Below are 25,412 nucleotides of genomic sequence, written 5' to 3'. Positions count from 1 at the left end.
TAGCTTAGGTATTCTGATTGATGTTTCTTTAATGGTGTTTGCTTGTGTTAAAATTACAGCGATTGGAAAATCCAGCTATCACACAGTCAGTTGAGGTAAATAGTTAACGGGCAGCTCAATGAATAAATGAGAGAGAAAAGAATGGATAGTTATATTCACGGTGTTCAAAGAGGAGAAATGGGAGAAGCCTTGTTTGAAGCAGTAACACCAATCTGATCCTTTGGGTTGAAAGGTCTGTTCTTGTGCGCCAAATGCTTAGTAACTCTTCCAGTTAAAGTGTATCTGAGAGCATAGATCAGTTCAAATTAGCTGAGATTCCTATTTTGCAACAGTGAATATATTTCAAAATTACACTTTAACTTTAACTCCGTTGAAGACAATCAAAACGGTGAAAGGAGCTCTATAAACATAAATCCTTCTCTTGGATCTTGGGCCAATGAATTGTGAGTTAGACGCTGAAATAATTCAATGCTAGTGCTGGAAGCTTGGTAAAGGAAAATATTCTGTGTTCCTGTCCCAATGTGCTACATATTAATTAATATAAAATCCATCAGAACAAAGCAGATCGATAATACTTCAACGTTAGCTTTTGCAGTGTCATCATTACAATTTAGTCCAGCTCAATTCTAATCTTTTATTGTAAGAATCTTGGTATGAAAGCAATATCTCTATAGCTTAGGTATTCTGATTGATGTTTCTTTAATGGCAACGTTAGCCCAGTAGTGGGTGTTTGCTTGTGTTAAAATTACAGCGATTGGAAAATCCAGGCTTTTAGGTCTCTGAACTGTAATATCAATTCGCCATTCTCAATTGGACTGCTGACAAGTACTCATTTGTGACCCTTTGAGGTTCTCAGTGCTCTCCCTTTAGACTAAGAATTGTTCCTGCTGTGGAGTTGGCTGATGTTCAGTTATAAGTTCGAGTGCACCCACTGGAAAGGGCTGGATTATGAAAGGGTTTGGTCATGATGCATCTCACAAAATCACCGATATTGGATCAAAGATTGCCTTTACCAGAGGCCCTGGACCACATGAAGGAACTGAATCAACTTGATCAATCTTTGCTGAGGTTTCAGCAGATTTGGAGTGCCTCTAACTTTAATCAGAAGCCAGCTATGAACTGTGTCGGTGAATTGCTGTCCATGATCTGCAGCAGTGCCAATGCCAAATTCTCATCAGTTAAGGAACAGACCACAAATTATGAGGATGTAATTAAGGTCTATGACTTCTATTTTGGCTTAAAGTACAGCACCGTCTTAGACTTGGCAAAGTGCAAGCAGCACAACTAGGAGCCTGGGGAAACTATTGATTTTTTTTTAAAGTATTGAACCAGACCATCCTGCTGATAATTGCCAATGTGGAAAATTAAGAGATGAGCTTATGAGAGGTCCCACCATATTAGGCTAAGATAAAAGGTAGGGAGGAGGGACTTGCGGGAGGGGCGTTGGGAATGCGATAGGTGGAAGGAGGTTAAGGTGAGGATGATAGGCCAGAGAGGGGGTGGGGGGGCGGAGAGGTCAGGAAGAAGATTGCAGGTCAAGAAGGCGGTGCTGAGTCCGAGGTTTGGGACTGAGATAAGGTGGGGGGAGGGGAAATGAGGAAGCTGGAGAAATCTGCATTCATCCCTTGTGGTTGGAGGGTTCCTAGGCGGAAGATGAGGCGCTCTTCCTCCAGGAATCGTGTTGCCATGGTCTGGCGATGGAGGAGGCCAAGGACCTGCATGTCCTTAGCGGAGTGGGCGGGGGAGTTAAAGTGTTCAGCCACAGGGCGGTTGGGTTGGTTGGTGCGGGTATCCCAGAGGTGTTCTCTGAAACGTTCTGCAAGTAGGCGGCCTGTCTCCCCAATGTAGAGGAGGCCACATCGGGTGCAGCAGATGCAGTAAATGATGCGTGTCGAGGTGCAGGTGAATTTGTGATGGATATGGAAGGATCCCTTGGAGCCTTGGAGGGAAGTGAGGGGGGAGGTGTGGGCACAAGTTTTGCATTTCTTGCAGTTGCCTGGAGGAAGAGCACCTCACCTTCCACCTAGGAACCCTCCAACCACAAGGGATGAATGCAGATTTCTCCAGCTTCCTCATTTCCCCTCCCCCCACCTTATCTCAGTCCCAACCCTCGGAGTCAGCACCGCCTTCTTGCTCTGCAATCTTCTTCCTGACCTCTCCGCCCCCCCCACCCCCTCTCTGGCCTAGCACCCTCACCTTAACCTCCTTCCACCTATCGCATTCCCTCCCCCAAGTCCCTACTTTTTATCTTAGCCTGCTTGGCAAACCTTCATTCCTGAAGAAGGGCTTATGCCCGAAATGTCGATTCTCTTGCTCCTTGGATGCTGCCTGACTTGCTGAGCTTTTCTAGCAACACATTTTTCAGCTCTGATCTCCAGCATCTGCAGTCCTCACTTTCTCCATCCCACCATATTTGAAGCACTGGATGAAACGTTATCAGAATTTTTGCAAGATTTTACATGGGGAAAAGTAATACAGTTGTTAGACAAGCTGAACTTCACAAGCAGAACAAACTTTTCATCAGTGAAGGAGTACTTCCCTTGACTGGGTCCATGGAATCCAACTCCGATCATTTTGATAATAAGAGGAATACTAATTACCAGTAAGAGAGCGACCAAAATAGCACCACCATTGCTTCTTGTCTGTAGTGTGCCAGGAAAATTTGGCATCTGTGCCAACCTTGCCCATTCAGTAATGTTGTGTGTCATGCATGCTATAAGAATGGCCAAGTTCAGAGGCTTTGCTGAAGTAGAGGTTTACCGTTTATGAGATGAATCAGACCACTCCAAAATGCAATTGTCCAAGAAGTAGATGCCAGTGAGGAACATTCCACCTTGGGGAAGTGACACTCCAACAGGATGATTTTTGGAATCTAGGCATTGTGGTTAATGGGGAGAACACTATTGTTAAATTGGATACCGGGGTGGGGAGGGTATATCAATTCTATCAGATCCAGTGTGTGGTTGAAGCCTCAATTTCTCCAACCGTATTCCATTACACATGAAGATTTAGGAAGAATCACAGTTAAGGGCAGGTAAAGGTTATTGCTGCAATGGAAGGCAGATTATTGTTCTCTATGTCACTCCCAATCAGCATTGCTGTTTACTAAACAGAGACACATGTATTTAAATCCTGTTTATTCATCAGCTGCAAGAAATTGCTGTTAATTCATTCCCCAGTGAGCCTGTCTTTGTGAAAGAAACATCATCCCTGGAACCGCAGGAGGATCTTGCAAATGTTTTAACTGCTCCTCCAGGAAAGGCTGGAAGGAACTGGATCGGGATGCACCATGTGTGACAGTGACCAGCTTCAAGGTGAACTTCGACCTTTGTCAGCTCCTTCAATAAGGAGTGGAAGATGCAGCCACAGGGGATGATGATCTGTTGGATGAAAAGATCCTGCTACACTCTTCTGCTGTTAAACCAATGACGTTGAAGTCTCTGCTGTCACTTTTGAGCAGTTGTGCCTTAAGGGAAAGTGAATTTCACTGATCGTTCCACTGAGCCAGTCAATGGCAAGGCCCAGTTCTGAATAGAGCAGATATCTTGGGAGTCTGCTGTCAGGCATATGGATAAAATGTTCCAGCCAATGGAACTGATATTGAGTAATTAGTTCCTTGATGTTGAATGTGTCGTCTTAGTTGGACCTTGTTTGTTGCCACTGGAATTGGAGGAATTTGTGAAGCCACCACTTCTCTGGGAGTTTGAATGGCTTGCGGTAGAGTGAGTGATTCTCTGAGTTTATCAGAGCATGGCAATCACTGCTGCATAATAAACCAAGACCTTTGCTTGAGCTCCAAGCCCTCGAATAATCTTCACCCTGGTTGGTCAAAGGCTGAGCAAGCACATGATGAATTTTGTCCCCCATGACCATGACCAGACGAGGCTCCCATGGTATGGAGCTGAATTATTTCAGATGTCAGATTTACCATTCCCCTGGTGGGATGGTGGTTCAGGAAAGTCAATGAAAGAAGCACCAATGATCCTCTATAAACCTCTCTCTCTACTTCTCTAACTCTTTCTGCTCCTTTCAGTTGCTCTTCAGTACCAACCTCTTTGAACATCAGTCTGAGTCTCCGAACATCAGTCCGAGCCTCCATGTCGAAACGTATTCGACAACCTTCCTGTGAAGTGATCATTTTTATTGCAGTAAATGGGCTACGTGAGTGCAATTTGTTGTGCTGGCATTGAGAGGGATCCCGTAACAGGGATTATCGGAAACCTGACCAAGATGGTGTGAAGGTTTATTTTCAGGTTGGTCAGGAAGAGTGGCACCTCCCTCTATGGGCTGCCTCTGAAAAAGCAGCTACTGCAACCTATTGCTGTCTGTGTTAGACACCCTGGAATGGGCTTCCCACTACTAGGCTCTGATGAATTAAATCCCCTCCCTCACCAGCCAGCCTGGCATCAGCAATGTGCTGTCGTCATGTAAGGAAGTTCCTGGGGTTGAAACTAGGTGGAGCGTCATGGTGGTAATACTGGGACAGTGGAACAGCCCTGCTTACTGTGAAATTACAATTAAAATGAGGCCCCACTACGCAACTGAAAACAGAGCAAGGCTTCAAATGACTGATTGACTGCGTTTTCAATGTAGGCAAGCCAGACAAATCTTTGATCATGTTGCGTGCTCAAAGGAGGGATGCATTTGATTTGATTTGATTTGAGTTATTGTTGTCACGTATACCTAAGTACAATGAAAAGACTTGTTTGCAAGCAGAACAGGCAGATCATTGTAACAGGGACATACAGATCATAGGGCCCTTAGATAGGGTGAGGCACACAAGGCTACAGCTACACTGGAGGTGCACAAAGCAAGATCACCATTACTAGAGATTAGAGAGGTCCATTCATCAGTCTAATAACAGCAGGAAGAAGCTGTTCTTCAACCTGACAGTGCTTGTGTTCAAGCTTCTGTATCTTCTGCAGGTTGGAAGAGAGTATTACCGGTGTGAGAGGGGTCTTTGGTGATATGGGCAGCCATTCCATGGCAACGAGATGTGTAGTTGGAGTCCATGGATGGGAGATTGGCTTCCGTGATGGTTTGGGCTGAGCACATAACCTTCTGTAGTTTCTTATGGATCTGGGTATTAAACAAAGGATGGAACATTAAAGCATGGAAACAGGCCATTCAGCCCATTGAACCCACGCTGTTTGGAAGATTTAATCAATGAATTCCAATTGTATCTCCAAAACCCTGGCAATGTTTCCCCTTCAGTCCATGGGCAGGGCTGATTTTCAAAAGGGGAAAGTCTTCAGTCATTATTCCTGAAAGGGGCACTTGGACGTTGCTCAGGAATAGTTACAGATCAGAGGCAGTTTAGCCACAGCCAGCTTCCTTTTCTTTTTCTGCTTTGTGGGCAGTGAGCCACAAATTATTAAAGTGGCTCGCTGCTCTCCAAGGGTGCTGCAAGTGACTCATTAGCAGCTCATTCCAAACTGCAGCAGTGTGCCCTGTCAACAAGGTGCAACTCACTCCTGCAACAGACCTTCCAAACCCACAACCATGACCATAATGAGGGGCAGCTACATACATGGGAACACCACCCACCAGCAAGCTCCCCTCCAAGCCACTCACCATGCTGACTTGGAAATTTATTGACGTTCCTTCAGTGTCACTGGGTGAAAATCCCAGAATTCCCTCCCTGATGGCATTGGGGGTCAACCTACAGCACATGGACTGCAGCGGTTCAAGAAAGCTGCTCACACCACCTTCTCCAGGACAGTTAGGGACAAGCAATAAATACCACTGATGTTGGCAAGGCCCAGATCTGTTTAAAAAAAAACCCTCTGCTGGTTTGAGACAATCAATTTTCTCTTGTATATTTCTTTCCCATGGTTCATTCTATACCCTTAGGAGGACATTCCTGACCTTTGACTTCCCCTACCACCTCGGTGTTGCTCTGCAGAAGATGGGAACATGTTGCATAAATGGAACGGATTTGATTCCTGATCCTGCAAACTCCTTGCACCCATCCCATCGGTGATGTGCATATATTAATATTTAACTTATTCCTTGGTTGATTAAGGAATGAAAGTCACCCACTGGGGATGAGGATGAATGTCAGTTAAAAGCTGAATTCCCGTCATGGGAGGTCCAACATTCCACTGCTATCAGACGAAATTAACTACTCACTCTGCGATCACTGCTCTCTATAATTAAATATTGATTCAGATTTCCAAGTGGGGCTGCAGTCGCTTTGTGACAGTCATCAGACAGATCTATCACTAAATGAAACTTCACAGTTGGTAGGAGGGGGAGAAACAATCATTGAATAAAAGTAATAATTTCAGGGGAAAATGTTCACTACTTATCCTGTAGTTCATGCAAACCCTTCTTGTGTTGCTTTTCTCTCGAGATGTGCGAGATTGTTAATGAAATAACAAAATATTCTTCAAGATGTTAAGATGCTTGAATTGTGTGATTTTTTTTTCTCTTCTGTCATAACCATCAGCACCCTCAGCTTATTGCAATTATTTTACAAGATAAAGAGTATAATTCAACACATTGAAGCTGACAATTAAAGCAAAAATATTCCATTGCATTGCAACTTGCGATAGACTGACTATGATTATCAGTTGGCAAGGTTTTTTTTTAATTGGCCAGGGATGACGAGTTGAAAGACTGAAGCATAAATATCTGACATCGTGAAAGGGGCACTTGGACGTTGCTCAGGAAAAGTTACAGATCAGAGGCAGTTTTGGAGGGAGAGGAAGCTAACTTTTCTCATACAAAAAAAACAAAAGGCTGCAGATACTGGAAATTAAAACAAAAAGGTGCAGGCAGTGCTGGGTACAGTCAGCAGTGCTGGGTACAGTCAGCAGCTCCAGTAGCAGCTACCGAGGGAGGAACAGGGTTAATGTTTCGGGTCTGTGGCCTTTCATCAGAACCAACTTAAAACATTAACTCTATGCCTCTGTTCTGCAGATGCTGCCAGACCTGTTTCTAGCACTTTCTGTTCTTAATTTCAGACTTCAAGCAGCCGCACTATTGTCTACCACTGAACCAAATTATCCAGTCGTTTCGTTGATATCTGTGGGAAATGCCGTGTGCAAATTATTTGCTATGCATTCTGGATGATAAACAGTGAATACATATTCAAAGTACAAAGGCAAAGTACTGTGGATGCTGGAAATCTGAGACAAAAGAGAGAAAATTCTGGAGAAATTCATTAGCGTCTGTGGCGAGAGAATCAGAAATAATGCTTGGAGTTCAGTATAAGGAACTTATCATTAACTGTAACATGCTTTGGAATATACTATGAATGTGTGTCCATGCAGTCTGCCCCTCAAGTCTTTCTCTGAAGTGCATCCTGTCAGCTGCTTCCACTGAGGGACTTAAAACACGTATTGTAGGATGTACATTTCCCAATATGTTTGTGGTACAAGTTAGGTCTCCATGTCTTCTGGGCAAGAATATCTTTGCACTGTGACATCAACTGACCTGAATCTAAATGTGCTCTTATTTACCACCAGCTCCACTCTGATGTTGACCGAGGAGATGGCTCAGTCAAGTACATTCTCTCAGGAGAAGGTGCAGGCTCCATCTTCATCATTGATGAGAGCACAGGGGACATCCATGCTACCAAAAGGCTGGACCGTGAGGAACAGGCTTACTATGCCCTCCGCGCACAAGCTGTTGACCGGATAACGAACAAACCTGTCGAACCACTGTCCGAGTTTATCGTGAAAATACAGGACATCAATGACAATGAGCCACGATTTCTAGATGGTCCGTACGTGACCAGTATTCCAGAGATGTCTCCCGTGGGTAAGTCTATAAAAGAAGTGTGCTTTTCTGCTGAGCATTGATGTGACTCCTATGACAGTATTGTGTGTAAGTTCTGTGTCACTGGGGTATGCTGTGTGTTACCTACACTTTAATTAACAGCCAAAGTTAGCTTCATTACTTCTCAATCCAGAAAGCTGTCAGTATAGGAACAGAAATATGCTATGTTGCTCCTCAATCCTACATGCTCCTTTTTTAAAATTCGTTCATTGGTGTCACTGGGCGTCATTTACTACCCTTCGCTAGTTGTCCATCAGAAGATGGTGATTAGCTGCCTTCTTGAACTGCTGCAGTCTGCTCTAACCTGCATCCCTGAATAATGTCAGTCCGCAAATATCTATCAAATTCAGATTTAAATTTAAGAATTCAGCTGTCATCAACTGTCACTTGCATCAGTGATTTCCACCCTTTTTAACAAAGAAGTGTTACCTAACTGAAAAATCAGGCTTTATTCTAGTCTTTAGGTAGAATGGAGGCTCCCCATTCTGAGACCCCACAAACACAGGAATTAGTTCAGCATATTCGACGTTACCAACGGTGATGGTAATATCACTGGAATAGTAAACAGGAGGCACAGGCAAACTCTTTGGGGAACATACATTCAAATCACATCTGGCAGAGTTTCCAATCAGTTAACATTTCTGGAGTCAAAGTTTCATCCCTGAAGTTGTTCCCAATTGTTGAAAAATTCCATCTGGAGAAATGCCATCCTTCTCAGTCCGGCCTGCATTCATCTCCAGACCCACAGCAACTTGGTTGACTCTTAACAGCCCTCTGAAGTGGCCTTGCAAACTCCCTAGTCCAAGGGCAGTTAGAGAAGGGCAGTAAATGCTAATGACACCCACAAAGCGAAATAATATGTAACAGTCAGTTCCTCTTTGAAGACTTTGATTAAAATCACCTGTTCCCCTTCTAAATTCTCGGGAATATACCACTCGTGAGTGCAGTTTCATGCTGGGAGTGCAGCTCTCATTCCACCTTACCTCCAAGGTTAACATCCCTTTTCCGAGGTGCGATGTCTGGAGCTGCTCCCAATGTTTGAGGTTTGGTCAAACAAGTCTTTGTATTACTGGAGCGTGATGTGGAAGTGCTGGTGTTGTACTGGGGTGGACAGAGTTAAAATTCACACAGAGCCAGGTTACCGTTCAAGAGGTTTATTTGGAAGTACTAGCTTTCAGAGAGCTGCTCCTTCACCAGGGAGCAGTGCTCCAAAAGCTTGTACTTCCAAATAAATCTGTTGGGTGATAACCTGGTCATAGAGAGATGTACAGCACAGAAACAGACCCTTCGGTCCAACTCACCCATGCTGACCAGATATCTCAACCCAATCTAGTCACACCTGCCAGCACCTGCCCCATATCCCTCCAAACCTTCCTATTCATATACCCATACATATGCCTTTTAAATGTTGCAATTATACTAGTCTCCACCACATCCTCTGGCAGCTCATTCCGTACATGTACCACCCTCTATGTGAAAAAGTACCCCTTAGGTCTCTTTTATATCTTTCCCCTCTCAACCTAAACCTATGCCCTCTAGTTCTGGACTCCCCCACCCCAGGGAAAAGACTTTGTCTATTTACCTTATCCATGCCCGTCATGATTTTATAAACCTCTGTAAGGTCATCCCTCAGCCTTCGACGCTGCAGGGAAAATAGCCGCTGTCTATTCAACCTCTCCCCACAGCTCAAATCCTCCAACCCTGGCAACATCTTTGTAAATCTTTTCTGAACCCTTTCAAGTTTCACAACATTCTTCTGGCAGAAAGGAGACCAGAATTGCACACAATATTCCAATAGTGACCTAACCAATGTCCTCTACAGCCACAACATGACCTCCCAACCTCTGTACTCAGTACTCTGACCAATAAAGGAAAGCATACCAAATGCCTTCTTCACGATCTTATCAAGACCTGCGGAGTTTTTCTAGCATCTGCAGTATTTTGCTTTTATTTGCGTACAGAGAGACCTAAGCTGTTACTTGCTAGCACAGCATTTAGGCATTGAGAAGGCGACCAGTGGACCTTTGCTCAGAATTAAGACCCAGGGGATGGAGGCCAATCTGTACCTGGCCACTCTTGTACTCAGCAGTGCCATGAAAGACACGGTGGATGTTTTCAGAATGACACCCAGGCCCACAGAACATAGAACATAGAACAATACAGCACAGAACAGGCCCTTCGGCCCACAATGTTTTTAACCCACTAAAGAATGACCTTTTCTTTTTTGAGTAGGGTGCGATATTCAACAGATATATAGAAAAGGAATTAATTTCAAAAAGCTCTGTTCTCAGGGTGAGGAGCATTAATAGCTTACTTTCAGAAGTTTTTGGATTATAGCATAAAAGATGTAAAGTTGCTCTTCCAGAATCCACAATACTCTGTTTGTTCTTCATCCGCTCATTATGTTAGTATCTGACTTTGTGCAACAAATACAGACATGGACCAGTCACCTTAGATCCTCAGTATCAATGACCTTGGCTTATGCTTATCCATATGTTCAAATCTTTACATTTTTCATAGTGTTGAAAAATACATGATTTGGAAATGTCAGTGTTGGACTGGGGTGTACAAAGTTAAAAATCACACAACACCAGGTTATAGTCCAACAGGTTTAATTGGAAGCACTCTAGCTTTTGGAATGCACACAACCACCTGATGAAGGAGCGTCGCTCTGAAAGCTAGTGTGCTTCCAATTAAACCCGTTGGACTATAACCTGGTATTGTGTGATTTTTAACTCTGAAAAATTCAGGTAGGTTCAAACTAGCAGAGCCCATTCCAACAGCATCAGCATTGATTTATACTATGAATCATAGAATCACAGAATCCCTGCAGTGTGGAAAGAAGCCATTCGGCCCTTGAGTCTGCACTGACCCTTTGAAGAGCATCCCACACAGATGTTGTGACACCTAGATATTGTGACATTCATTCAACATTAATATTGATAAATTTTCCACTTATATTTCGCCTGCAATATTAATAAGTAAAACAAAGTATTGGAGTAACTCTGGCATGATCCATGGAGAGAGAATCAGAATTTATGTTACGAGTTTAGTATGACTCTTCGTTGGGACTTTGAATGAATATTAATGGACATCTATGTCTCACTGTAGCATGATTAATAGTCATTGAATAACACTGTAATATCATTGACATAAATAAATGATTAGGTAATAAAATACTCTTAAACTGCTAGAATTAATTATTATTTTATTAATCTAGAATGAATGTTTTCAGAGTCTTATCAACCTTTCCTAATTTTATTTTTGTCTCTGACCTACTTTGACGTTTAGCAACATTTTCTGCCCATTGTTTTTTGTTGGGTATATTTCTCATTGATGTTTGGCTGTGGGGTGAGGGAGGTGAATAGTTTACTTTCAGAAATAGTTGGTTTGCGGCACAATAGATAAACGTACCACGATGTGGATTGGGCTAACGTGCGTTGGCTGATTCTGTGGCAGTTTCTGAGTTGGGGACTCAGTTGGCATCATTAGTGAGTGAGTGGATCATGGGGAAGGGGTGGTGGCGATTCTGAGAAGCTCCTCCATGGATATGTCATCAAGTCCAGCCAGGTACCACCTTCCACAGCACTCTCACCAGTACCTTCTCCAGGGCACCAAGGGATGGACCCAGCCAGTGAATTATAAAAAGCAAATGATTACTTTGCAATTGGAGTGTGGTGATGCTGTCACTTCAAAGAGGTTATTTGTCCTTGGTTTTCTTGGAAGCAAGGTTGTAAAGGCAGAGGTGCTAAGCAGTCTTGGGTGTTTAATAGTTTAACAATGGGAGGGGTGTGGCCAGTTCTCCCACTTAAGGTATTTTGTAATTATTTTTAGCTGTAGCAGTCGCAAGATGTGTGAGTCCAGAAGAGTTGCAAGCTTCAATTAATGATTCCTGACTGACTTCCTCTGAAATCTCTCTCTGGGCATTGTTCACTCCTGCCTGTAAGAATCTGTGTTTGAATTTACTGTTCGGCCCAGGGGAGTGTTAATGGGATATTACAGTATTGGAACATTTAATTCGTAATAGTTACTGTATCAGGCTGGTTAAGGTTTCCAATAGTTAAGTTATTCTAAGTTCTGCTTTCTTTTGTTTGTATTTTAACTGTAGTCTTTAAATAAATTCTGTTTTGCTTAAAGCCGAGTGGTTTGACCTGCTGCATCAGTCCTGAAACACCCACTTCACATCACCTTTGAAATAAGAAAAAGTTAGGGTGTGGGCTACCTTCTTAAAATACTTTGAAGGGGTCTGGCCTGGTCCATAATAGGAGGAAGATGCTACCTTTCCATTCACTGCTTAGAAAGATTTAATAGTAGAGCACTTGGAAAACGCTGTCAGGACTTTGACAGAGACAGCACAAATTTACAAATGGGAAACCATGCTCGTCAAATCTGCTCCAAAAGCTCGTGATTTCAAATAAACCTGTTGGACTATAACCTGGTGTCGTGTGACTTCAGACATTGTCCATCCCAATCCAATGCAGGCACCTCCACATCATACACTCCACAAACAAAATTGTGACCAGTGCAGTACCTCTAGCCTTTGTTTTTTTTTCCTATTACATTTAAGGTATTATGTAATTTCGAATGTTTTTAATTATCCTTTAACAGGAGGATTTGAAATCACATTCCCTCGATCATTATTCTAGAGAAATAAATGTTGAAGTTCTGTGACCAATTGCACAGCATGCAAAAGCTGAGAGATTTAAGATTAGATTAGATTACTTACAGTGTGGAAACAGGCCCTTCGGCCCAACAAGTCCACACCGACCCGCCACCCACCCATACCCCTACATTTACCCCTTACCTAACACTACGGGCAAGTTAGCATGGCCAATTCACCTGACCTGCACATCTTTGTGACTGTGGGAGGAAACCGGAGGAAACCCACGCAGACACAGGGAGAACATGCAAACTCCACACGGTCAGTCGCCTGAGGCGGGAATTGAACCCGGGTCTCTGGCACTGTGAGGCAGCAGTGCTAACCACTGTACCATCGTGCTGCCCAGTCAGGGAAAAAGTCAGGGAAAAAGATGGAAATGTAGCATCTTGCTCTGATTAAGCTGGTTACAACAAAATCTTGCCTTTTTGTCATTCATTCCATGGTGCCACTGACTGTGCCCATCCTGAGTGCACAGAATCCCTACAGTATGGAAACCAGCCATTCGCCCCAACAAGTCCCCATTGACCCTCTGAAAAGCATCCCATTAATACCCACCTACCTACCTACCTACCCTACTTATGTAACCCTGCATTTCCCATGGTGAGTCCACCTAGACTGCAAATTCTTGGACACTTTAGCATGGCCAATCCGCCTAACCTGCACATCTTTGGACTGCAGGAGGAAACCAGAGCACCTGACAGAAACCCATGCAGACACAGGAAGAACATGCAAACTCCACAGACAGTTGCCTGACAGTGGAATCATACCCAAAGCCGTAGCACTGTAGGGTAGCAGTGCTAACCATTGAGCTACTGTGCCGCTCTTAAGCTCCCCTTGAGAAGGTGGTGTGGTGGTGGTGGTGGTGAGCTGGCTTTTTGAACAACTGCAGTCCATGTGCTGTAGGTAGATGCTCACAATGATCTTAGGGAGAGAATTCCAGGATTTCGACCCAGTCAACACTGAATGGCAATATATTTCCAAGTCAGGATGGTGAGGGGCTTGGAGGAATTTGCAAGGCGTGGTGTTCCCATTTTTTCAAATGCTCCTTAAATTCCACTTGGTGGCAACGTTTGACCAACTGCCCCAAAATCACCTTATATGACAAGGTTTGCTTCACAAGATTCCCATAATATAGTTCGTTATCATGCAAAGTAATCAATGCAAGCTGTGGAATTTGAATCCTGGGCTAATTTGCGACACAGATGTACCTGACTACTAAGTTATTAGAATGGACTATAGTTGCCATCCACATATTTAATCCACGATTATATCAAATCAGAAGAGAAATTACTGCATCTTACAAATTTGTCAGACTATTGTCATTTGGAAAATCAGAAGTGATCATCTTGTTCTATGATCTTATGAACAATTTATTGAATTGTTTGTGTAGTTCAGTTCCTGATCACCATTTCCACTCAATAGATCCTGAAGAAGAGCTTATGCCCGAAACATTGACTCGTCTGCTCCTCGGATGCTGCCTGACCCGCTGTGCTTTTCCAGCGCCACACTCTTCGACTCTGATCTCCAGCATCTGCATTCCTCATATTCTCCTAGTTACTGGGGCTGCCAACTTTGTGGTTTGACCCACCTGATGTGGAAGGTTACAATTCCACTGACACATTTGGCAGTGCTCCTCCTGCTTCTGAACCGGAAGCTTATGAGTTCAAAACCCACTCCAGTGCAGTAGTGAGGGAGTGCTGCTCTGTTGCTGCTGCCATCTGGATGAGGGATTAAACCAAGTCCCATCTGTCTGCCTGAGTGGATTGAAAAGATCTTCTGGTACTACTTGGAAGCAAAGCAGGGTAGCTATTTCTAGAATAATGGGCAATATTTATTGCTCTTTTAACATTTCTGAAACAAATTATCTGGTCATTATCACAATGTTGTGTGTGAGACCTCACTGTGAGAAAACTGTTTCATGTATCACACCAGTCACACCCTGTGAAGTGGCTATAAAGGACTGTGAAGAGTGTAACATCTTGCCTATTTTTAATAATTCAGGAAATGAGTCTCATCAATTGATGATTCGCTGCGTTTTATAACATTGGCCCGAGACGAAAAAGATATAGGGCACAGGAAGGACACTGATAAAAGATGCAAACTTTTGATATATTTATGCAGTTCATTTCCACATCGTGACACTTTGACATTGGTTCCCTGATGGACTTAATTTAACAGATGATCCACTATATTTCTATGCAGGAACATCCGTGATTCAAGTGACAGCAACCGACGCTGATGATCCTACTTACGGAAGCAGTGCCAGGGTGGTGTACAGTATCCTCCAGGGGCAGCCTTATTTCTCCGTAGAGCCCAAGACAGGTGACAATCAATGACAAAAATTATTTTGCCTCCAATTATAATCTGTGGTGAAGCCTAAAATGCTTGCTTTTCTTTTTGTCTTGCTTTGCTACCCTCAGTGTCATAGACCAGTGTAAATGTTGCTCCATCGATTGACTTACTTATTTCTTGCATGCATGAATAAACACAATGTGGAATTCTGGAGAACCTGTTGAGAGAATGTGAAAGCTGCAGGCTCATGGAATATCTGAGATGAACTGCTTGGATCTCTTTAAAGGGAGGCTAGATAAACACGTGAGGGAAGATGGATGACGAGGGACGGGAGGGGTTTCCTGTGGAACATATATGTGTCTGCATGGATGCGTTGGGCTGAATGGCCTGTTTCTCTGCTGTATAGTCTGTGCAACTCTATGTAAATTAAAGAGTGGACTATAAAATGTGCGTAAGTTAGCGGCAGCTGCAACTTTGGATAGCATCATGTCAACAGTTAGGTGTCACAATGGAATTGCATGGTCTTGCCACCGGATGGGGCTATGGAGTGAATTTCTGAAGGCTTTGTCTGCAGTGCACCATTTCAATGCGGACCTGCGTCATTATAAGGCAGCATCTGCTGACAGAAGCATCTGCGGTTGGCCACTCGTCTGCAAACACGAATGAACATGATCCCAGACTCAATACGTCATCATGTACAACTTACCATGTGTGATGTTGCACATAAAGGCAGCATTGCACATGGGCAGAGGAGGAGCACAATTTTGCAACAGGAATCTGTGGCAAGAAAGTGAGGTTAAGGTGGGGGAAGGGGAACACAGTGAGGACATGGCAGTGAGGGAGTGAGGACTGAGTCGGGGGGGAGAGCTGAAGGCAGGGTGGAGAAGTGAGATCTGGGTCGAGGGAGTGCGGGTGGGATTTGGGGAGTGAGGGTGGGGCTGGGAGAATTGAGACGGGAACTGGGGGGAGTGAGGGTGGAGCTGAGGGGAGTGAGGACATGGGTTAGGGTGAGGGAAGATGGGACTGGGGGTGGGTGAGGACCTGGGGAAGGGGGCTGGTGGGGGCGGGGGGTGCAGAGTAAGGACCCATAATGGGAGGGGTGAGGGTGGGAGAGGAAATGAATATGGGGTGTGGGTGGCCTGCTATGTGTGCTGTCACCCCAGTCTCCTGTGTGCATGAACAAATGTGGATTTAAATGGAGCATGGTGTCAGCAAACCAAGCCAGGATTTTAACACAAGGTGTCCCCTATTATTACTGAGTCTGCATTTCTGCTCTGTCTACTCTTTCAATTTCCTTTAACATACTCCCCTGCCTCATTCAAATTTGTGACTCCATTCTCCAGGTTGAGTTGCGAATTGCCAATTACAAATCTGAGAGAAAAGAAACAATCTGACATGCAGCCTCCTCTTGACTTAACAAAAGGAAACATTAAATTTTAGACAATCCCCATTGTCTGTCCTGAAAATGTATAAAAGTGGACATGAGTGGCATCCTGTATTGCTTCTTCTCATTGGCTGGCACAAGACAAAATGGCATTTTTAATAGACAATAGGTGCAGGAGTAGGCCATTTAGCCCTTCGAGCCTGCACCACCATTCATTATGATCATGGCTGATCATCCACAATCAGTATCCTGTTCCTGCCTTATCCCCATAACCCTTGATTCCACTATCTTTAAGAGCTCTATCTTTCTTGAAAGTATCCAGAGACTTGGCCTCCACTGCCCTCTGGGGCAGAGCATTCCACACACTCACCACTCTCTGGGTGAAGAGGTTTCTCCTCAACTCTGTTCTAAATGGCCTACCCCTTATTTTTAAACTGTGTCCTCTGGCTCTGGACTCACCCAGAGGCTTCCTGCCTCTAGAGTGTCCAATCCTTTAATAATCTTATACGTCTCAATCAGATCCCCTCTCATCCTTCTAAACTCAAGTGTACACAAGGCCAGTCACTCCAGTCTTTCAACATATGATATTCCTGCCATTCCGGGAATTGACCTTGTGAACCTATGCTGCACTCCCTCAATAGCCAGAATGTCCTTGCTCAAATTTGGAGACCAAAACTGCACACAATACTCCAGGTGCGGTCTCACCAGGGCCCTGTACAGCTGCAGAAGGACCTCTTTGCTTCTATACTCAATTCCTCTTGTTATGAAGGCCAGCATGCCATTAGCTTTCTTCACAGCCTGCTGTACCTGCATGCTTGCTTTCATTGACTGATGTACAGGAACACCCAGATCTCGTTGTACTTCCCCTTTACCTAACTTTACTCCTTTTAGACAATAATCTGCCTTTCTGTTCTTGCCACTAAAGTGGAGAACCACACATTTATCCACATTAAACTGCATCTGCCATGCATCCGTCCACTCACTGAGCCTGTCCAATTCACCCTGTACTCTCATAACATCCGAGTCACATTTCAAATTGAAATCCTAAAGGTCAATCTTTTGTGTGTTAAAAAATAAATACTTTTGGCCTGTTTGAGACAGAGATGAAGTGAATTTTATTTCTAGCAAAGCCTGGTGAATGTTTGGAGCTCTATCCTCCAGAAGGCAGCGGAAGCAAACTCTTTAAACATTTTAAGGAAGAGGTGGCTAGATTCTTGATGAGCAAAGGGGTGAATGGTTGGGGGTGTAGTTTAGATATGATCTTAATGAATGGCAGAGCAAGATCTTTGGAACCAAGGGCGTATGCCCTTCTCTTGTCAATATTTTAAAAAATTTTCATCAGCACCTACTTTCAAAAGTTATTGAGAAGGAAAAACAATTCCCGAGAGGAAAAAGATTTGTGGAGTTTTGGGGCTGATGCACAGCAACTCAGCAGCATCTGTGGAGACAGAAACAAACTTCTGAAGAAGAGTTGTATTGGACTCAGAACGTTAACTCTGTTTCTTTCTCCACAGATGCTGCAAGACCTGTCGGTTTTCTCCAGCATTCTCTGTGTTTGCTTCCGAGTTCCAACAGCTGCTTTTATTTGAGGGTCAAGGGATGATTAGGGTAGCTTTTTCAAAGGGCCAGCACAGCCAAGTTGGGCTGATTGGCCTTCTTCTGGATCATTTTGTGGTTCTACATCTCATTTTGCTCAGGTGGAACTCTTATTTTGCTGCAGGTCATATTTTTTAAAAAAAGTGTAAAATTCATCTGACTCTGAGCCTCATCACTCCAGCTAGAAAGTGAGTTTATTTCAATCTTACCCCCACGCCTCCCCCCCTCCCCCCACTCAGGTGGATGTTCTTTACCCTCAAGCCCTGGTGTGAGCTTTCCTGATACTATCACTAAGATAACATCATCTGCACCAGTCCAAGCTCCTTGCTGTTCAATGATGCAATCCCAAATTTGACTCTTGTTACAGTGAAATCCAACAAAATGTCGCCATCTGACTTCAAACCTGTAATGCTTCCAAAGACTTGAAGGAAGGAAAAGCCAGCAGGGCTCTGGAGAAAGGGTTTCACTAGTTGAACACCCCGCTGAAAGAGCTAGGGCAGACACTGTGGGCCAAATGGCCTTGTTTTGTGCTGCATCATTGCGTATGTTCCAGGTTTAAGCACAGTGTTTGACGCAGGGAACCCTGCTGTTATAACACAGTGCATCCCTTCACTCATTATGAGCAGGGTCACATTTCATCTCGTGCACCTTGTTTCCATGCATGCCCAGCTGTCATACAGTCTGACTCCAAGGCCGATGGTTGTAGTTGTTTCCCAGTTGGCAGCATGTTCCCTTGCCAGTCAAGTCTGGAGCTGTCTTCAGTTAGTAGCCTAAGGATCGACATATTCAGCGTGGGCCATGCACTTGCACTTCAACCTGCTTCACCATTCAATAGCAGGGTGGCTGAGAGTCACCATCGGTGGGTAGAGGGTCTCATGTTGTCCGCATGGATTTTAACAAGGCTCCTGACAGCTTCCCATAGGGTACACGGTCAGTAGTGTGGAAGTTCAGCAAACCCAAGAGACAGTGGCAAGTTAGATTGCAAATTGGCTCAATGGCTTCTGCCCGAAACGTCGATTGTCCTGCTCCTCGGATGCTGCCGCGCTTTTCCAGTACCACTCTAATCCAGCATCTGCGGTCCTCACTTTCTCCTCGATAGCAGAAGGCACAGTTTAATAGTCGATGAGCCTTCTTTTGTGTTTGGAAGGCTATCTTAGCTGGAACTTCACAGGACCAGTACTCCTTGCCTTTTGATGCAGCCATCGATGATTCAGATCTTAAAGTAGCAGAAATGCTTAAGATGCGTGGTACAGAATTGCCTCTGTAGTTCAATAGTGAGCAAGAACAAGGATATGTTAATTGTTGTGGACAAGGCCAAACCCCTTCAAATATACTAAGAAGATAGTCTGATGTTTTCTTATTTTAAAGGCAAGTGCCAGGTGTTGTATTCCAGATACAATTCAATTTGTCAAATTTGAAGCAAAACATAGTTTATTCATACACTATAGCTTAAATAGAAGAAGAGAAAGAAGATATTGAAATAACTTAACTCTATTGGAAAACTTAACAGAACAATAGATTATTTAACTACTAAACAGTAACTATTCCAATACAATAACATGCCATAAACACACCCTTTGCAAAGGCAAATTCAGTAAAACAGATTGTGTCACGTGCAATTCTAGTAGCAGGAAGACAACCCCAACTTTTAGCTATAACAAAGGGAGGAAATACAGCCTCTAAACCCAGCTTCAAGACCCCAGCAAAAACTGAAACTATAAAACCTGGTTATGTGGGAATTTGACCCCACCCATCCATGCTGCTTCTATTGTTCCAACCTAAAAAAAACTCTCGGCCTCAAAAGCTGTTTATTTTATTGGCCTTGGATCAGACTGCTTAATATATCTGTCTGAACTTTGTTAAAAAAAAGACAAAATATACCTCTGAAAGCCATAATGTGACACACAATGGACTGGTCAGTTGGGCTGGAAAACAAGAAATGGAATTTAATCTGGAGAAGTGTGAGGTCATGCATTTGTGGAGGTCAAGCAAGTTGAGAGAATATACAAACAATGGCCCCTCAGATGTGTAGAGGAACTGCAGAGCCACGTCTCACTGACCTTGGGAGACAGTACAACATATGGAGAAAGTTAAAAATCATACAACACCAGATTACAGTCCAACAGGTTTGTTTGGAAGTACTAGCTTTCGGAGTACTGCTCCTTCATCAGGTGTGGTGTGATTTTTAAATTTGTCCACCTCAGTCCATTATTGACATCTGCAAGTCATAACATTTGAATGAGGCACCAAGAAGCTATGCATGAAAAGGAGTACACTATTCTACTTTTTAGTTAGATCGTGGCTGATCGTCTACCTCCACACAATCTATCACACTATTACCATTGTCAATAGTCTCTAGAAGTCTATCAGTTTCTGTCTTGAATAAGATCAATGACTGACCTTTTACAACCCTCTGAGGTAGAGAATTTCAGAGTGAGTGAAGAATTCCTTGATCTTTAAAGGCTTACCGTTACCGAGGGATGAGGTCTTCCAGTCTGGGCTCACCATGGACATGCATGCCTTTGGAATAATGGCTGTTAGAATTATAACTCAAACTAATAACTCAGATCCGTTGTCTTTACATGTCTTGTCATCGAATGACTTTAAGTTTATGCCTCATTGGCCTGACGAGAAATTTCAGTTATACGTCTGAGGTAAGCTTCTGTAATGAAACTTGTGAAGCGAATTTTGAAGTGTTTGAGAAATTGTAATTTCTGTTTCAGTTCTGTCAGGCATAGTGTTGTGCCTCCTCCCAGGTTTTACTGAGTACACGCCTGTCGGGCTCCTGGCGCTAATTAAATTTTAATTGTTTCATCAACACTGGAAACAGAAACTAGCGTTTAAAGTGAGTGACTTTTTATCCCACTTACCACAGACATCTATTTTTATTGCTTTGGAGAGAGATCATTAGCAGCCTGTTGACGCCAGAGGATCACATGGATATCGCTGCTTGGAGGACATGAGCTGCACTTAAATGTCAAAATGGGAAAGGTTTTTGTAATTAGGAGATTTCTTGGAGCCCAGTTTTATGTGATTGAATAGAAGAGGAGTGTTATTGAACTCCGCACGCATAACCCCGTGATAAAGGCTGCAAAGAGTCTCACTAACCATCAGCGAGAGTTTCCATCGCTGTCGAGGAACCTGTTGTGCTCACGCGCTTTGGAATGAAAGGCCGAAGTCACATATTAAAATGCGCACTCGTGATATTGAACAAGGGTGACATGTCAGACCAGGGCTCACCGTGCCCTCTCAGATGGTTGTAGTAGCAATGTTCTGAGGAAGAGCATTGGAATTCTGTCCAGTCGCTCGGCCAACACTTACCCCTCAACCACAATGATAAAAGAATAGATTGCCTGGTCTTTATCGCATTGCTGTTTGTGGGAGTTTGCTGTGTGTAAATGGGCTGTACATTGCTCACAACACACACCTTCATAAATACCTCACCTCCTGTAAAGTGCTTTTGAACACCGTCTGGTTGTGAAGGTGCTATATAAATAAATGTCTTCCTTTTTATTAATGGTGGTGGATGAGTAATGGTAGCTGTTTATGTGGAGGTAGACACATTGCCACGACTGTTAGAGAGGCAAATTATATTCTGCCATTTATTACAAGGGTTTCAGAGGGCAAGAGTTATGGAAGTCTTGCTGCTATTGTACAGGTTCTTTGTGAGATAACAATTAGGCTACTCCAAACAGTTTTAATCTCTTTGTCCGATAAACTAAAGTAAATGATACTTGCCTAAGAGACAATGCAACAAAGTTTAACTAGCTTGACTTGTAGGATGAGATAGCAATGCTGTGAGGTGAGATTGAATTAGTCTATATTTTCTGAGTTTCAGAGACCCGTATTGAGTATTGTCCACAAGATGCACTGTAGCAATTCCCCACCAACAGCACCTTCCAAACCTGTGACCTCTACCATCTAGAAGGACAAGGGCTGCACATGCCTTCCCACCACTTGCAAGTCCCCATCCAGTTCACCCACCATCCTGACTTGGCACTCTATGTCTCTCCATTGGGTCAAAATCTGGGAATTCCCTCCCTGGCAGCATTGTGGGTCTACCTACAGCATGTGGACTGCAGCAGTTAAAGAAGGTAGCTCACCACCACCACCATCTCAAGGGCAGTTAGTGATGAGTGAGAAATGCTGACATCCTACAAACAAGTGAGGAAGGTTGAGTGATCATCTCATTGAAATGTTTAAAATGCCTTGACGGGACACATGCTGAGGGGCTGTTTCCCGAGCTGTGCAGCCCAGAACTAGAGAGGTGTAGTGGACAGCGAAGAGGGTTACCTCAGATTACAGCAGAATCTTGACCAGATGGGCCAATGGGCTGAGAAGTGGCAGATGGAGTTTAATTCAGATAAATGCGAGGTGCTGCATTTTGGGAAAGCAAATATTAGCAGGACTTATACACTTAATGGTCAGGTCCTAGGGAGTGTTGCTGAACAAAGAGAACTTGGAGTGCAGGTTCATAGCTCCTTGAAAGTGGAGTCGCAGGTAGATAGGATAGTGAAGAAGGCGTTTGGTATGCTTTCCTTTATTGGTCAGAGTATTGAGAACAGGAGTTAGGAGGTCATGTTGCGGCTGTACAGGACATTGGTTAGGCCACTGTTGGAATATTGCGTGCAATTCTGGTCTCTTTCCTATCGGAAAGATGTTGTGAAACTTGAAAGTGTTCAGAAAAGATTTACAAGGATGTTGCCAAGGTTGAAGGATCTGAGCTACAGGGAGAGGCTGAACAGGCTAGGTCTGTTTTCCCTGGAGCGTCGGAGGCTGAGGGGTGACTTTATAGAGGTTTACAAAATTATGAGGGGTGTAGATAGGATAAACAGACAAAGTCTTTTCCCTGGGTTCGGGTAGTCCAGAACTAGGGGGCATAGGTTTAGGGTGAGAGGGGAAAGATATAAAAGAGATCGAAGGGGCAACTTTTTCACGCAGAGGGTGGTACGTGTGTGGAATGAGTTGCCAGAGGATGTGGTGGAGGCTGGTACAATTGCAACATTTAAGAGGCATTTGGATGGGTATATGAATAGGAAGGGTTTGGAGGGATATGGGCCGGGTGCTGACTGGTGGGACTAGACTGGGTTGGACAGCATGGACTGGTTGGACCGAAGGGTCTGTTTCCATGCCGTACATCTCTATGACTCTGTGACTGTAGAGGATGTCACCTCAGGATAAGGGACTAGCCATTACTGTGTGAAATGGGGAGACATTTCTTTACTCAAAGGCTGGGAAATCTTTGACGTTTTCTATCTCAGAGGGTACAGATGTGCAGTTTTTGGCTGTAGTTGAAACTAAGACCAGTAACCTTTTGGATATCAAGGGAATCAAGGTTTTGGAGATCAGGTGGGGTAGTGGCATTTGTTGTTAAAGATTAGAGAATAGTAGAGCAGACTTAAGGGCTTGTATGACCTATTCCTGCTTCTATTCTATTACCATTATTAATTAGAATTGAAGATGTTCTATGTTGAGCTGATAAACACTGAATAGAAACCCACAAGATACAATTTATTACAGAGAACTGCTGCAACTCTAATCTTTTTCATTCACGCTCACAATCCATCTGTTAGGGATTTAAAGATCAAGTGATAATCACATTTTGCTTATTACAGATTATAAAAATCTCTGTAATGCTATTATGCTAAGTTATGTCAGAGTGGAAACATCGCAGCGTGACTTCCTGGAGGAAAACTGCAATTGCAATCACTTACAATGTGAATCTTTTCAGTTTAAAGTAGAGCTGCAGCATTTCTGTACTATTGGTTAGTTACTTCAACTGGCCTGGCAAAGTTAGCAGATTCTGCACAGCAACCAAGTTGCCCGGTAACTAACTTGCCGAAGGATTTTAAGTGCAGAATTGTGAAATGCAGAGCATTATTAAATTGGGTGAAATTATTAATCAGAATAAAGCCCAGCCTGGCATTCTCATCACTGCGTCTTATCCTGACTTGATTGCACCTGTTAACAATGATACTTAAACCTTCAGTTAAATGGTTTGACAATGTTGACCAGTTACATCTGTTTGTCTCAATTTCTATTTGCTTCCATTTTAAGCAGCAACACTAGCCTGTCTGATCATTTTACATGAGTTCATATCTCTGTTAATATCAGGGATGAAGGTACATGGAAACGGAAGTAGTCTGTTTAGCCTCTTGAACCTGCAATACAATGTTCATCGTCCCTTTCCTGCTCCACCTCCATGTCCCTTGATGTTATTAGAAATTCATTATGCTCTGTCCTGAGTGTGTTCAGTGACTGAACTTCCACTACCTTCCGAGGTAAATAATTCCAATGATTCACCACCCTCCGAGTGAAGAAATTCCTACTCATTCCAGTTTTAAATGGCTTAACGCTTATTTTGAGTTAAGTCTCCTGGTTCTAGACTCATCAGTGAGGGGAAGCATGAGATCACCTCTCATTCCATCAAACTCTGGAGAACACGGATCCATTTTCCTCACTATTTCCTCATAACATAAGCCAGCCAATCCAAGAATTAGGCTGATGAATAAACATAGCCCTCACTCTACAACAAGTCGATCATTCCTCAGACAAAGAGACCAAAACTGTACCTGAAGCAAAGTGCAGGCTTACCAAGGCTCTACACAATGCAGCAGGATTTCTTCTGTCCCAAAATCCTCTTGGTAAAATATGTTTCCCTCTATTATTGTGTCTCATGAAAAAGGACATCCAGGCTCAAAAAAAATAGGAACAGGAGTAGACCATTCAGCCCCTTGTACCTGTTCCACCACTCAATCATCGCTGATTTAACATTTCTCGTGTCCACTTTCCTGGATTTTCCTGTAAGCCTTGATTTCCCTGACTGATCAAGAATGTATCTTTCTCAGCCATAATATACACAAGGACTTTTCCCCACAGTCCGCTATTGCAAGGAGTTCTTAAGACTCACAACCCTGTGAAAGGAGAAATTCTTCCCGTTGGACACCAACACTTCCCAATTTCTCACTATTCCGGAAATGTACTTTTTTTTGAAACTTCACACTTAGAGTCATAGAGTCATAACAGATGTACAGCACGGAAAAGACCCTTCGGTCCTACCCGTCTATGCCAACCAGATATCCCAACCCAATCTAGTCCCACCTACAGCACCCGGCCCATATCCCTCCAAACCCTTCCTATTCATATACCCATCCAAATGTCTTTTAAATGTTGCAATTGTACCAGCCTCCACCACTTCCTCTGGCAGCTCATTCCATACACGTACCACCCTCTGCGTGAAAACGTTTCCCCTTAGATCAACTGTCTGTGTGGAGTTTGCACATTCTCCCCGTGTCTGCGTGGGTTCCCTCCGGCTGCTCTGGTTTCCTCCCACAGTCCAAAAATGTGCAAGTTAGGTGAATTGGCCATGCTAAAATGCCCCTAGTGTTAGGTGAAGGGGTAAATGTAGGGGAACGGGTCTGGGTGGGTTGCTGTTCGGAGGGTCGGTGTGGACTTGTTGGGCTGAAGGGCCTGTTTCCACACTGTAAGTAATCTAATCTAATCTAATCTCTTTTATATCTTTCCCCTCTCACCCTAAACCTATGCCCTCTAGTTCTGGACTCCCCCACCCAAGGGAAAAGACTTTGTCTATTTATCCTATCCATGCCCCTCATAATTTTGTAAACCTCTATAACGTCACCCCTCAGCCTCCGACGCTCCAGGGAAAAAAGCTCCAGCCTGTTCAGCCTCTCCCTG

At 43.7% G+C, this 25,412-nt stretch overlaps 1 protein-coding gene across 3 annotated transcripts in view; it reads left to right on the top strand.

Moving 5' to 3' along the window:
• cdh7a (cadherin 7a) overlaps nt 1–25,412 on the top strand; it is a 170,436-nt gene that overhangs the window by 34,404 nt on the left and 110,620 nt on the right. For all 3 annotated transcript variants that reach the window (XM_043687680.1, XM_043687681.1, XM_043687682.1), the window contains exons 3-4: nt 7,473–7,767; nt 14,648–14,767. In XM_043687680.1, coding sequence (XP_043543615.1) covers nt 7,473–7,767; nt 14,648–14,767 — 415 coding nt within the window. The remainder of the gene's footprint in view (nt 1–7,472; nt 7,768–14,647; nt 14,768–25,412) is intronic.

Source organism: Chiloscyllium plagiosum, chromosome 4, assembly GCF_004010195.1.
Source record: "Chiloscyllium plagiosum isolate BGI_BamShark_2017 chromosome 4, ASM401019v2, whole genome shotgun sequence".
Lineage (NCBI taxonomy): Eukaryota > Metazoa > Chordata > Chondrichthyes > Orectolobiformes > Hemiscylliidae > Chiloscyllium > Chiloscyllium plagiosum.
Note: the sequence above shows the minus strand (reverse complement) of the source record. Positions and strands in the feature narration are given on the sequence as shown.